Source organism: Cyphomyrmex costatus, unplaced genomic scaffold (genome assembly GCF_001594065.2).
Source record: "Cyphomyrmex costatus isolate MS0001 unplaced genomic scaffold, Ccosl1.0 scaffold29, whole genome shotgun sequence".
In the NCBI taxonomy this organism is placed as follows: domain Eukaryota; kingdom Metazoa; phylum Arthropoda; class Insecta; order Hymenoptera; family Formicidae; genus Cyphomyrmex; species Cyphomyrmex costatus.
This window is the reverse complement of record NW_017277017.1, coordinates 1,626,174-1,641,383: the sequence shown is the minus strand read 5'-3', so window position 1 is coordinate 1,641,383 and position 15,210 is coordinate 1,626,174. Positions and strand designations below refer to the sequence as shown.

The following is a 15,210-nucleotide window of genomic DNA, read 5'->3' as shown; positions in this document are numbered from 1 at the left end:
CTTAATGTTTTATTCAACGAAAAATTTGCATGAGATATTTTGATCACGGGAATTTATTAACACCTTCCGTTTTTACTTTGTTAAAGATTTAAGGAAGAAATCTCTGTGCTCGCGAATTTTCCCACGCGAATGACGAATAGTAGTGTATATTCATGTATATACAATTATAAATTTTATGTTGTATATACGTTTTTACAATTATAATTTTTATTTCGTATATATGTAACAATCAAAGTGTTTTATTTTAGTAAATGTATACATTTACGTATAGTAAGTCTATATTGACTACAGCCAACTACAGTAAGTGTATACATTTACTAAGTTAACATTTTGACTGTGACATGTATTATATTATGTATATACATAATTTTTATGTTTATTACAAGATTCTTCCACGGAAATGGCCTCTGTTATCTGTTACCCCAAAAGAGACCACCAACAAAGGTCCTGAGCAATGCAATGCGCAAAAATGTCGACATCCAAACTGCATGGAAATCAAAGTGTGTTCTTCGATATCGAAACAGATCTATTCGGGTGACAGATTCTTACCCTCCCGACGTGGTTATAATTTCGACATGGCTCATTATTTGTTAATGAAAGAACAATCAACGGAGAAAACGAATATAATAGACGTTTGTAAACAAGTACGTATGTGTAAAACAATATCCATTTATGATTCTAATTGCGTAACCGTATTTTGATTCTTTTAAAAAAACAGGTCGATTCGCTGGAAGATACATTTCGACGTAAAGCTTTGCGTGCAATAATGATAGAACAGGTTTTAATACCAGGTAATGTTTCTATCACAATAAAATATATATATCTAGATAATATAATTGTTCTTAGTTAATAAATCTAATTAATATAAAAGTTAATAAATTTCGTTCGTTTTTTGAAATGCAAATTAAATAATTAAACGGTCTAAATCGAGCTAAATGGATTTAATAATAATAATTATTATTGTTCCTTAAATTTTACAATACAAAAAAAGTAACAAAAAGTGTCGTACGTTTCGGAACTCACCTTCTTCAGCGATTCTTACAGATAATCGAGTGATGGATTTGTGTGTGTGTGTGTGTGTGTGTGTGTGGTGTGTTGACTGTATAATATAAAAGTATACTTACCTAAAATAATTCTTCTGTTTATTGCTTTTTATCTTCTAAATAAAAAGAATTCTAAAGGCTACCTTTTGAGGGAATCTCATATCGAATTTCAGAATAGACTTCTATTTATAATTCTGTCTGCATATATTTTGATACATGAATGTAAATTTAAATATATATTTTATATAATATGTATTCTAATTGTTCAAACGTTTTTCATATTACAAGGCATATAAAATTATAAATGGAATTACAACGTATACAAAACCAATCTGATTTATATTCCTTTATATTTATACACCATATATGACAATAGAAAATAGAATCCTGAAAGAGTAAATTATAGATTGTTTGACATTAACTAAAGAAATAATATTTGTATAGTCGCTGGATTCTTTTTATGTATTTTCATTTGTTGAATATATAATGAATTAAAATCGAAAAATACGCTTCTTGATAGCATTAGATCAAGACAAGATTTTGCGCTTTAGCGGTTCGATGGTGCGACGACCTCGGAAACCGCCGCGGTCGGAATACGAAAAGAAAGAAAGCTGGAAGTGCGTACCTCGCAAAAAAATTTTGATAGGAAGTGCGGAGAAGATGTTGTCTATACCCGAAGATATCATCCCTTTACAGGGTACGTTACAATTAATTCAAAGTAATTCAGATTTACTTGTTAAATCCATATCTCTTAAATGACTTCTGATATTGAAGGAAATATCAAGGCAATGGATTGGAACTGCAACAACATGATGGCTGTGTCCAATAATGATTGCCTAAATATATATAATAACGACGGCGAAAAGGTGACATCCATTGCCATCCAATGTAGTTCGGTGATTTCTGATGTCAATCAAATCACCGATATTAAATGGGCCAGTGACGGTGAGTGTAACATCAAAAAAGATGGGGGAAACAGCGTTACAAGTAACACCTGACTTGCCATTCTTCAGTATACAAAGTGTACCACGTATCACGCAAACAGCAATTGTCTCAAATAATTGGATATTGGCAAGTCTGTGCGACAATTATAATACTCTTTTTACAAGTTACATATTTTTTATGTCATATTTCAATGTTATCAAAAGTTCAGCAAATGTAACAGTAAAAATGATGTTTTGTTACACTTGTTGAATCATTAAGGTCTGTTGAGAGATAAGTAGAAAATAATTATACGACATGCCTTATTTTAATCTAGATAATAAACATAAATCATCTATCATTTTAGGCAATAAATTGATAATGTCTGTCTGCATTCCTGATAAACACGTCTCGATGCTTGTGATGTACGATTTGAAAAAGCAGAAGATTTTGTGGGACGTTATGTGTAAATGCTGGTTGGAAGAAAGAGGCTGCACTATACGTTGCATTTGTTGGTCAGCTTATGATCGTCAAATCGTCACGTGAATATCGATTTTATAATTAGAGACTATGGCACACAAAAAATGTAAGGTAATAAGACAGTAAGTGAATTGTTCAATCGCAATAGAAATGTAAGATAATAATATAAGCAGTAGAGTAAATTTCTACAGCTCGTTCTATAATTGCGTAAGCGTATAAATTATAAGTGGTTGTAATTAAAAGAATTGACCACACAATCACAAGAGAATATTATAGACGGTCAATAAAATGTTAATTTTCTTATTGCTTAAGCTTTTTGTGTGCTATAATCTTAATTCTTCGAATATTCGATATTTTTTCCGGATATTAATTCTTTGTGGTTATAGCGTACGTAAATATTATAATTATTTTTTTTCCAAACGTGGATCAGCAAAGAGTTTTAGTAAAGTACCTAGAATTAATGCTACAAATAAAATGCATTTCAAATTCATTATATCATAACTCATTTATGTCGATATTTAAAAAAACATATTTTTTATTTCATGATTTAAGTCTATTTATCGTAAGGTCATAATACACTTATCCAGCATACCATCTGTAAATTGGATAATCGGAAATATAAACAAACAAGACCACTTTATAGTAGACTATAATAATAAAATAATATATATAAAAAATATAAAAATGAAAAATTAGTAATATTATATCCGCAGCGGATGCGCCGGCAGAATATCAATATTCGATGCTGACACGGGCATGTTGCTGCGCACCAAACTCCAGCATACGAAAGCCGAGATCCTGAACCTGAGTTTTTCGCCAAATTACAAGTATCTCGTATCGACCGCGGAGGACAAAAACGTTCGATTATTTTCCTGGTCGGAATTGACTCCATGTTTCAATATCAGATTCTTTAAACCTGTAAAAGTAAGCCGGTGAAACGCTATTCAATAATCTTCAATAATTTCATCATAATCTTTATTAGGATAAAAAAGTCCACTCACTCAATGTTACGAAAGTGATATTCAATTTTCATGATCGATTACATTAACAAATGTTACAATCAAATCATACTTGAGTACAACTCAAATTTTACTTACAACACGAATCTAAAATTGTTCAATACAATGAATAAGAATATAATAATTGCGAATGTACAGGAAAAAGGATTTTTCTAGGTACAGATCTAAAAATTTAGTTAAGATTTGAAAATAATTTTGTCCTCTCTAATCAAAATTACTATGCAGAATTTTCAAACATAATGTGTAATACTGCAGAAAGTTTTAACATTCTAGTAATTATAATAGTTTAAGTGCCCTATTTATTTTGATGATTTAATACAATTTGTTTTCAAAGCTGTATCTACATAGCTAAATTTTTAGACACTTTAGCAAAATCATTTTTTCTGTGCAAGTGAACAGATGATGCTTGAAATAATTTTTGTAGAATAAATTCGAGAATCCGCCTACTTTAAATATTGCTCATAATTAAAAATTGATATTAATCTTGATCTTACGGTTATCTTCAATACCAATACAATAATTCTATACAAATCAGATTTTTTCAACGATAAGTGGAATATAACAGTGGAATATATTCAACAGGCGGTCGCTTGGCACCCGCAAATGTCCGGCTTGCTTTGCATAGGCGGAAGGGCCACCGGATCGTTGTCATTGTGGAATGTCAACAAGTGTGTGATGACGGCCTTTGTGCGCGCCAAATTCAGTGGTCGTGTGGAAAATCTCGCCTGGAATAAATTAAGCGGCGAGTTGGTCGTACATTGGACTTACAAAGAAGAAGACAACGTGTACACCATTGTCGCAGTGCTTGCCAGTTTCAATCGAATCGTCGATGTGCTGCCATTGGATAAAGACATGCGACTGTGCTTTATGAAGTTCAATGCCGCGCACGAACAACTGAGTATATAAATCTTATCTTTTCTCTATTTAAAAAAAAATAATTTAGTTCATGAAAGTTTACAATGTAATTGTAGTACATTTTGATAAATTGCCGTTTGTGTAAAAGTTTTAAAGAAGTGTTCAACTTCAAAATTTTTCAGAAAATATTATTCTCTTATACTATAAAAATCTGATTCTTTTTCACGCGGAAAAGGACATATATTTTATTATTTCTTTTAAAAATTAAAATTAATAAATATCTTTGTGTTGTATTTTTGAGATTTGTAATTAATAATAAAATAATCAAGAAAAGATATTATTGTACAAATTAAAATACTATATATGAAATAATTAATTCATGGAATTAAATTATTAAACACTTCAATTTAAATTAAGATCTCCTTTGATAGTAGATAATCAATGAAATTAAAACCTTGAAACTCTTGAAAGTAGCTTTTATATGACGTCAAGCAAGATAATAAATCTTGAATTTACAATTTATTTCTTTAAAGATGATTACTTCTTATTGTTACTTTTTATATTTAAAAAACCTTGAAATCCTGATTTCCTTGGTTATTTGATAAGCCTTCTAAGGTTTAAATTTACCCGTAATATTTTGCTTTTTTGAGTCACGTAGTATTCTACTTCTGCTTATATTGCCAATGTTCTTTGAATATCTGATTATTTAATATCTTCTCGCCGTATAGCTCGCAAGTTTATTTTTGTGCCCTTGAGTTTTCTGTTTCCATTCCTTTTGGCCCGGAATGTTGTAACTTGCAACATGATTTTTAATAAAGTTTATTGATAACACACCGGTTATTATAAATTTTCATTATTTTTCAAGTAATACGACAGTGGGCCACACAATGGTAAGTGCAATTTCCTATAATTTTTCTTATTTTCTCTTTCTTCTTCATCTAATAGTGTATTTTTCGAAATACGTTTCTTCTTGTTTTTCTTGTCCGATTTATTACAGATAGACGTTTTTATTCTTTGGTTTATCAGGCGCTTGTGCGCCAATTTTTTCACTCAAGTTGCGTTTTTTTATTTGGATTTCTGTTAACTAAACTACTTCTGATTGGTAAGCAATGTTGCTTTTCTAAATAGATTTTGATCGTCACGTCTGTCTTTCTGTGTTGAAATCTTCAACATAAAACTGACATTAAAATTTGAATTTGCTAACCTGATAATATTATAAACATCGAGAGGAAAGATTTTTATCTTGCTTGATTTGTTTTATAGTAGCGATTTTTAAAACTTTAACTTTATTGTTATAATTTGTTCTACATTACTAGGAGAATTGCAATTTTAATCAAAACGCTAATAAATTAATATAAATTAATTATTTCGCTTATATTGTTATAAACATTTCGTATTATTTGTATTATTTTTATTGAATTAAATATTACATATATCGGTGACTATTATTAATTTTAATATTATCTATCAAAATTATTATTATTAAAAATAATGTAACCTGATTATCCTCATTTATGTCACACTGATACGAATTTGTTAATATTATGACATTCGGTCAACAATTTTCTAATGAAAATTCGAAACCTTTCTTTGTTCTTCTCGTATAAAGCTGTTGATATTTCGTGTTCGATCAATCCTATTTCCTATAAATAAACACAAAAGTTCTTCTAAACAATAAGAAAGAAAAGACAAAGTAAAAACTTGTTTACATAAAGAGTTTCGGGAATATTCGTTATGGTATATCACTTTTACAATTTTTGAAATTATTTTACATTTTGCTGTTACTATTCAGTTATATGAATTGACTAATTACATTGAGTATAGTTACAAATATTTAAATTTTTTAAATACAAACTCGTACTTTGTGTGACATTAAAAAGAGGGAAGAAGTGTGACGTGGACAAATATATTATAAAAAAAATATTTTTATTTTTAACACCTTCGTTTAATGTAAGATGTAAGACAATTTATTTAATATTGATATTCAAAATAAAATATAATTTTCCGTTTCGAAACACTTTTCTATAATTGTATTTAAGTTAGATGTTTGTTACAGTAACATTTTGCAACGGTATCAATATCTACTCAATATGGAATTTTTTTGGCAACGAGAAATCATATCAAAGACGACACATTCCTCACGAAAGTTCTACACAAAGAAAACAAGGAGTTATGGTCCGTAATCCGATTCGATAATTTCTCATTTATTTGAAACACCTTGGACGATCTATAATTATTCGTGATATGTATATATCATGAATACAACGTTTATCATTGACATTGATACGTACGATTAATAGATCTACATTGTTAACTCTCCGTGAGTTTATATTATAAAACATTAACATCTTCCGTCAGCTTCCTCAAACATAATAGACCCGCAGACGACCAGTCAATCTTTTTTGAAAAAAAAAATCGTTTTCCGTTTTATTGACACCTTTGATCTCAAAATGTTTAAAGATGCGCATAATAGCACATTTAATAGTAGTTGCTCCAGTCTGTGATCCATACATATGTCAATCTCATTATAATTATACATGTATCCCGTATTCAAATACTAAGTAACATTGCTAAATTGAAAAATGATTGTGATTTTTTGTTGATTTGATTGTATTGATCCTAGATTTATGATTTTTGATTGATTCAGTGATACTGATCTTAAGTTTCTGGTCTATAGTTGATTCTGTAGTATTAATTTCGGATTTGTCTATGATTGATTGTTTAATACGAAGCTGCAGGTTTCGCAAGTAAGTTTCTATTTCATCAGTTATTTCCGAATATAGTTACAGAATTTGCTATAATTTTAAAGGGATCCTAAAGTCGTCTGTATTATCGATTAAATTATATAATTTTTGTATCGCGCAAATACTTTTTTTGTCATTCACAGATTAGAAAATCCTTAATTGAGTTCTACTTTACCATTTCTTAGTCCAATAGTGCTCCAGAGCTGTCACGTCGAAGCACATTATGATAACATTTACTTCATATAAAAACTATACTTACGAAATAGTAATCCACAGGCAAGTTTGCAGCGTGGAGTTCTTAAAATTGGATTTAGATGTGTAATTAAAATCAATGAAAACTGATGAGAACATGCCGAGAATTGGAACATCTAATTAAAACGTAATTGCGATACAAAGATTTATGTATATATGTAGCATGTGTGAATGAGATATTGATGTGTCAATGACACGTAATGGTCTGTACCTATTTCTAACATGATTAATTGTCTTCAGGATCCTCTTAAGTCAGTAATTGAGGATGCTCGCCTTTCTCACTTTATCGCAGAGATTCTTTAAATCTTTTGAAGATTTTTTTTCTTCCATAATTTGTTAGACATATTAAATCTCTTTGGCAACAAGAGTATTAAAGGTATTCTAAAATAATCTCTTAAGGAAATTATTTATAATACAGATCTCTTTTGTTGTACGTCTCATATTATCGGATAACATTGATAGTCATTATTGAACTTCTCGATGAGATCACCTTTTCTACTGTATCAAACTTAGAAATATACTAGTAAATTTTAATGAATTGACATATTTAGTAGCATCACTTTGTTTTTGTACAAATTTTACGAAATTTGCTAATATACTTTTTATAATCTAAAAATATTAATTTTAAAAACAAATTGGTTAAATAAAAGGGTTAAAAAAAATAAAAGGGTTAAGAGTTAGTTATATAAAATAATGCACTTTAATTTAAAAACATAATAAAGATAATCAGGGTCGGCGAAGTAAATTTTTTCTATGTATGGAGTTTCGATTGGAGAAGGGCGGCGAGGAAGAGGGTTGACATTAATATTTTAGACTGTTTTTTCATATATGCATACATACGTCAAAACCTCAGAAGTAAACACTAAATTAATATTCAATAAATACTTTATGTGAACACTTAATTAACACATAATTAGTTTCACTAAATTAATTAAAATACTATTAACAATTCCGAGTTCGTTGTGTTCTAACGAAAGATCGTTTTTCACGCTTAGGCGTCTAAAAAATTTTCTTCGAGCGACAATGTTACAAAAACGTTTAAATAATATAGCAATTTTCCACATGTATCAGGATATTGCCAAAGATTTAGATTTCAAATTACTAAAATGAAGAATTTTTATAACTAAAAACAAAATAAGAGCAGCAACATTTACTTTATAAAACATAAAAATAAAAACGCATATATGAAAGAACAGTCTAAAATATTAATGTCAACTCTCCTCCTCGCCACCCTTCTCCAACCGAAACTCCATACATAGAAAAAAATTTACTTCGCCGGCCCTAGTAAATACATTATAATTGTACAACTATTAAAAATCTACAAAATGTATGGTTATTCGTGTCTTGTGTTATAATGTTGCGAGTCAATAAATTAAAATAGTCAAATTAGTCGTTGAAAATTCTCGACGTAAAATCGTAACAATCTAAAAAGTGGCTGTTACCAAAAGAAAATTAATGCTAATCACATACAAACTAACGATATATATAAATATAAAATGTACCTTATTAAATAAAATGTTGAGAGTCAATGAATAAAAAAGAACGCAAAAAGTGGTGATACACTCTGTAGTTATCTTAAAAATTGGAGCAAGGTTGCAAATGAACATTTCCCTTTATTAAAGAATAAGTGATTTCGACAATATCAGATAACGTAATATCAAGAAGGAAAACAAAAATCAAGAACAGATTATGACTATTTTAATTTATTTTGATTCGCAACATTATAACACAGGATATGAAGAATACTGAAAAATCATATATTTTGTAGATTTTTAAGTTTTACAATTATAATGTATTTACTGTAATTGAAAATTACTCGATCGGCGTCGAAACGTTTGTTGTTATTATCTTTATTATGTTTTTAAATTAAAGTGCTTTATTTTATAACTGGCTCTTAGTCTTTCTATTTTTTCAATTTGTTTTTATTTTTACAGAGCCTATTATTATTTATTAAGTTAATTTTAAAATATATATAATAAAAAGTTATTTTTTTAATTTTTTTATTATAGATTTTTAACACATTTAATTCTTGCTTACAGAGAGATATTGATTCAGAATTGATATTAAATTGGAAAAATGGCATATCAAAATGTATGTATATTAGTGAAAATTTATGTAATGTGGCGAGATCAGATATGGTAAGCGTAAAATTACAAACAAGTATCGTAGGTCGTAAAAGAGCTTATTCTTAAGTAACTATCACTGCCGCAATTAACGCGACGCACAATGTAGATAATTGTAGTTCGCTAAATATAATGGCGCTAAGAAGCCTTTCAAAAGCGTTAATTTAGCGACGGTCGTAAAATGTAATTTCGCACCGCGCTGTGAATAGTCGACTTATCTTGCAATAGATCGGCAACAGCACGCTACGTAAAGAAGATTCACGTTGACGTCCGATATGTCGCTTGGAAAAGAATTGTGCTTAGATATCTCAGTTAACTATTCAAATTCCATTAAAATCATTACGCTCGATAAAACGTACAACGATTTAGTGCATAATTAAAAATTGAAAGAAAGCAACGACGCTGAATATTTTATTTTTTATCGTATTAAATAATGTCGCATTGTGTAATATTTTTATCGTGGGGTTATGATTTTATTTCATGTGAATATGAAATCGTTGCATTAACAGTATTATTAAGGTAAAGTCTATGATTTCCTGTGTTAAAAACTCTTGTCAAAAATAATGAATAGATTTATATTTGTTTTCATTAAAATTGTTAAAAATTATGGAAATTAAGAAAGCTCTTGGGCATCGTTTTTTCGACGCGGCAGATTTTATTTAAATTTTTTTAATCTTATCTCTTTGTCGTAATTTTGCTGTTGTTTTTTAATATCAATTTTTTACTTCACTTGTCCACATAATAAGCAATTATCTTGTTGTTATTTGAATAACATTTTAAATGTTGAACCTGTTTAATTAGGAAATATACTTTATTCTAATTGATTTTGTCAAAGACTATAGTATATCTTTAAAAATTAATTAAGGATTAAATTATAGTTAATTAATTGAATTTGCATTGCGAATAACTTGATATTTTGTGATATATTATTAACAAATAGATAAGATAGTATAGGATTCTTAATATTCAAAATACAATATATCATAAAAGGCATATAAGAGTCAAGGAATATCTAAAAAAAATTATATGTTTACTTCAAAATCAAATACAATCAAATAATAATGAAATCTTTTTAACATTATCAGAGGCCTACTACATGTTTTGGCTTTATGTTTAAGTTTTCTTCAGATATAAAAATATTATATTATTAACAATTATTATTATAAAAATATGGTTTTTTAAATAAAACTTTTTATATATAAATGATATTATAAGCAGAATACAACACTAAAAAAATCCTTTTACATATTTATACAATTTTAAGAAAATCAAATATCTTTTTAAAGTGGTTACTAGAATCAATTTTTCTTCAGCAAAAGAATACTATTAAGTAATAATAATAATAATATATTATTGGAAATATATATTATTAATATAATACATATATAATATATTGATATGATCAATATATATATATAAATCTGTATTATTACCATATAAATATATTATTATTAAAAATAAGAAATAATGATAAAACTCTGTAAGTAGTTTCAAATATAAAACACAATAGGAAAATTTAAGGGCTAAGAGCCAGTCATATATAACAAAGATCGTTTAAAATAAGAACAGTAGAAGAAGGCTCGACAATAATAAATAAATATTAAATGATTTAACGGGCAACGAGCCGAAATAAAAATATTACAATTAAAAAGAGAAAATAAAGAAAATATATTTAAATTATAAAAACAACAAACGTTTCGACACTGATCGGATCATTTTCAATGTTAACAAATAATTAAAATATTAACGGAAATTTGACAAATAATAGTAGAATTTTTACAAAATTATAATTTTTTTTAGTAAATTGTGAAATAAGTTTTTAACATTTTGTTGTTCGTTAGGATGCTTGTCAATTATCAACGTCAAGGCCGAATTGTTGTCCATTATTTAAAATTTGTTGAGTAATAGAAATTTAGTAAGCATCATAACGGTGCAACAAAATTATTTAAAAGATATAGCCATGTGAAGTAAAAAATTATAATAACAGTTTATATTGATGTAGCCATATATATATATGTATATATAAAGAGATAAAATTACAATACCTTGTTAAATGAAAAATTGTGAAGTCTCTCGGAGCAACTTGCAAAAAGATAGAATATAGAAGATGTGTCTCCGACGAAGTACTGCAACATAATAGCAACAGGAAAATAATCTTATTATTCATTTCGAATAAATTTTATATATATAAATACACACTAATAACTTGTGTCGGCTCATATTGGCATTTTATTAATTTTTTTGGATTTATTTATCTGAGCCTATTGATTATCTTGGTTTTTTATTTTATATGTTTTAAATTAAGCGATCTTCGTTACGTAACTGACTCTTAAATTATCCTATTGTGTATTATTATTAACTTTCAAATAATTAGCGAAAAATTTGTATTTTTCGCTAATTAATTTTGGAAAAAGATTCATTTTTATAAACTTCTGAAATGAAATTTATAATAATATTATAAACATGAGAAAGCAATGTATTTTATAGCACTTTCTCTAAAGAAAAATTAAATTATAAATTATTATTAAATTGTTATAAGAGTGACAATTGTGTGCTAATTCAAATTAGACAAAAAATACGTCGTTAAAAAGATATTCTGATTCTTATAATATTATCACTTTATTATTCTGTCTATAATATTATAATTAGTATATAAAAGGTATATACTTTACTTTATTATTTTTACATAATTAAAGTAAAACGTCATTTTGCTATTTATATACGTCAAGAGATGTGTTATCTCTGTGTCTTGAAAAATATAGGTATCCGTGAAAGCGTCAACAATATTATTGTGCAATAAATTTTGTATTTGTATTATTATTGTAAACTGTATATTTATTTTAAATAATTGTATTATTATAATTGTATTAAAGAAGATGGCTATGTAAAAAAAATCTGAAAAAGATAATTCAAATTAAAAATCAGAAATTTACTTTCTTGCATTAATTTTTTTTATTTATATAATGCTTTATATTAGAGAGAGAGAGAGAGATCTATTCTAAAAGGATATTATTCTGCTCTTCTACACAGTATATGTGAGAAGCAATAGCGTGAAAAAATTATAAAACTTCAAACAAAAAGTCGTTGTTTATTCCAAGACGGTCGTAATTCTTCTATAATACATGGAAGAAGCAATAATGTTATTAAAATATCTAAAAATTCAGTTATAGAGATACAGATTTGAAAATCATTTTGTTGGATCGTCAAAACAATTATGTAGAATTCAAACACAGTATGTAAAGCTGCAAAAAATTTTATATTTTAACTATTGACTTATGCGATTTACATAATTATTTTGATAGTTCACCAAAATTATATTCAGATCTGTATTTAATTAAATTTTTTAATAATTCAGCAAACCTGTTCTCTCCGTGCACATCGACTTTTTCTTCAGTTTAACGAATATTCCAAGACCTCGTGAATATTTTTAACATCCTTTGCCCGCTTTGCCGACATCCCCTGCGTTTCCTAGGATACGCACACGTGGACGCGCGAACGCATCAATGACCGTGCGTGCGCTGGCTATCGACGATGTTGCACGTCCCGGCTCGTTCAGCCACCCACACGCGAACACCCGCTGACACACGTGACGGGTGAGAGAGGAGAAGAAAGAGGAAGGAGGAATACACGCGAAGGTACACGCGACACGCCACGGAGAACACGCGCAATTTCGCAACGCGCGAAGAATATGCCGCGAGTGCAGCTGTGGGTCGTTCGCTCGCTCGCTCGCTCGCCTGACCGTTCGCTCCTTGGCATCCGGATTCCAACGTGAGGAAACTCCGAGCGAATCGGATAGGAGCCGCCGCGCCGAGCCAAGCAGATCAGATCGGAGCCTGCGAGGAACAGTAATCTTCCGAATTCGACCATCTGCGTTCGCTCGCGAGAAAAGAGAGAGAGAGAGAGAGAGAGGGAAAACAAGAGGACCCGAGGGGAAGCCGGAATTCGGTAGTAACGGTATACGGGAAGTTCAGCGTAGGCGGACGTCCTTGATTCCGATGATAGTGATCGAGACTCCTCGCCTCATCCCTGTCCCTTCCCGGACACCTCCTCGCCTGATTGGGCTGCGACGGAACTGGATTGCAGGACCGGTCGCGCAGTCACGTGTCGATGACTTTAGCAGGAATCGATGACCTAGGGGGAAGCTCCTCTCGTTTGGGCCGGAAGAAAAAATCTTAAAAACTCGCGTGTCGTGTTTTATAAATACATATATTTTATAAATAATTTATAAGTAAGTATATATTTTTTGTATATGTATGTATGTTTATGTTTTTAATTCTGCAGGTATAATATCTTTCACCAATGTATATATTACACGTCTGCAAATTTAAATGTGTAACAAGTGCCTTCATATATGTAATATGTGTGATTTAATTTGTTTTACATAAAAATAGATTTACGAAACAATTATGTAGGAAATTCGAAATAAACAATACTGTAAAACCTTTTGATATTTTAGCAATCAGCTCGAGCGTTCTATTTAATTATTTTGATAATTCAACAAAACTATTTTTAGATATGTAAATTTAGGTCTTTCTATAATTACACATTGTATAGTATGTTTTATTTTTATACAGAAAATTAAATTACACACACACACACATATATATATATATATATATGTATTTATACTTATCATACAGATAGATTTGATGACGTATAAAATTATATATGAATTTGAATTTCTATTCAAATTTTTGCCGCTTATTTTCGGAAAAAAGGAGATCCGAAATAGAGCGATGGCTTCTGGAAAAAAAGATTTGCCGCTGTGTAGATTGCGATAAAAGCCGCGAATAATTCATGCCATTAATAATCTTATCGACAAACTGGCGCTACCATTTAAACGATCCCAGGCGGATACAACATCGATCAACCGCGCATCGCGAAAGACTGACAAATTATTGTCCAGCGTAATGTATCGCTTTTACATCTATCGCTTATTATTACGTATCGTTAGCGTCAGAGCGAATCGCCGTGGCTTTCGATTAAATCATTCAATGAAATAAACCCCATGTTTATTACATGGCGTATGCAAAAATGATTTCTGCAATCTGTTTTCAAATTTCCGATAGATAAGTTTCTAATTTGAAGCCGCAATAGACGTACAATCTTGACTATAAAGCATCATCAGTTCATTACATTTTCTTGGAGAAAAGATGGTAATAATATCCAAAGAAAATAAACAAAATATTAAAATACATGAAGTATATAAAATATAAAAAGATATATAAAATATATTAAACACGAAAAAAATAATATTAAAATATTATATTAAATATTAAAATATTATATTATTTTTCAATAAAACTGTTTTACAATTTACTAATCGTTACAACGTTACGTCAATTTGTGCTTTATACTTTTGGCCAAGGCTGCATATTTCACGTACAGATCTGATGTGATAGCGGTTTACGGTACATATAGGTGTTTTTAGACGAACGAACTGGAAAGTATATAATAGCTACGTAATGAAATCGTAAAATTAATACGCGGAATCGAGCGTTACGTCTATAATTATATATGCGGATGGAGTACCCTCGTCCTTCTAGATACCGGGCAAATTTCACACCGCGGAGGATGCCAGCGGCCCTCGTACCCTCGTTCGTGCGAGAGTGTACGGATCGTGTCGCGATACCGTGAATTTACGACGGTCACTGAGCGAATCCATTTGTTTCATCTGCATCTGCTTAGCACGCTAATGCCCCTTTCCTCGTATTCCTCGCCTCATGTCGCTGCTGGATCCTTTTCTTTTTCTATTCCGAACCGGGGAGCTACG

At 29.5% G+C, this 15,210-nt stretch overlaps 1 protein-coding gene across 1 annotated transcript; it reads left to right on the top strand.

Moving 5' to 3' along the window:
- Positions 1 to 766: 766 nt before the first annotated feature.
- On the top strand, positions 767 to 13,548 carry LOC108775244 (protein cortex). Its single transcript, XM_018541549.1, is given in 8 exon segments — positions 767 to 791; positions 1,564 to 1,740; positions 1,818 to 1,988; positions 2,332 to 2,506; positions 3,158 to 3,368; positions 4,046 to 4,361; positions 5,184 to 5,212; positions 13,414 to 13,548. Coding segments are annotated over 8 exon segments (1,239 nt in total).
- The last annotated feature ends 1,662 nt before the right edge of the window (positions 13,549 to 15,210 follow it).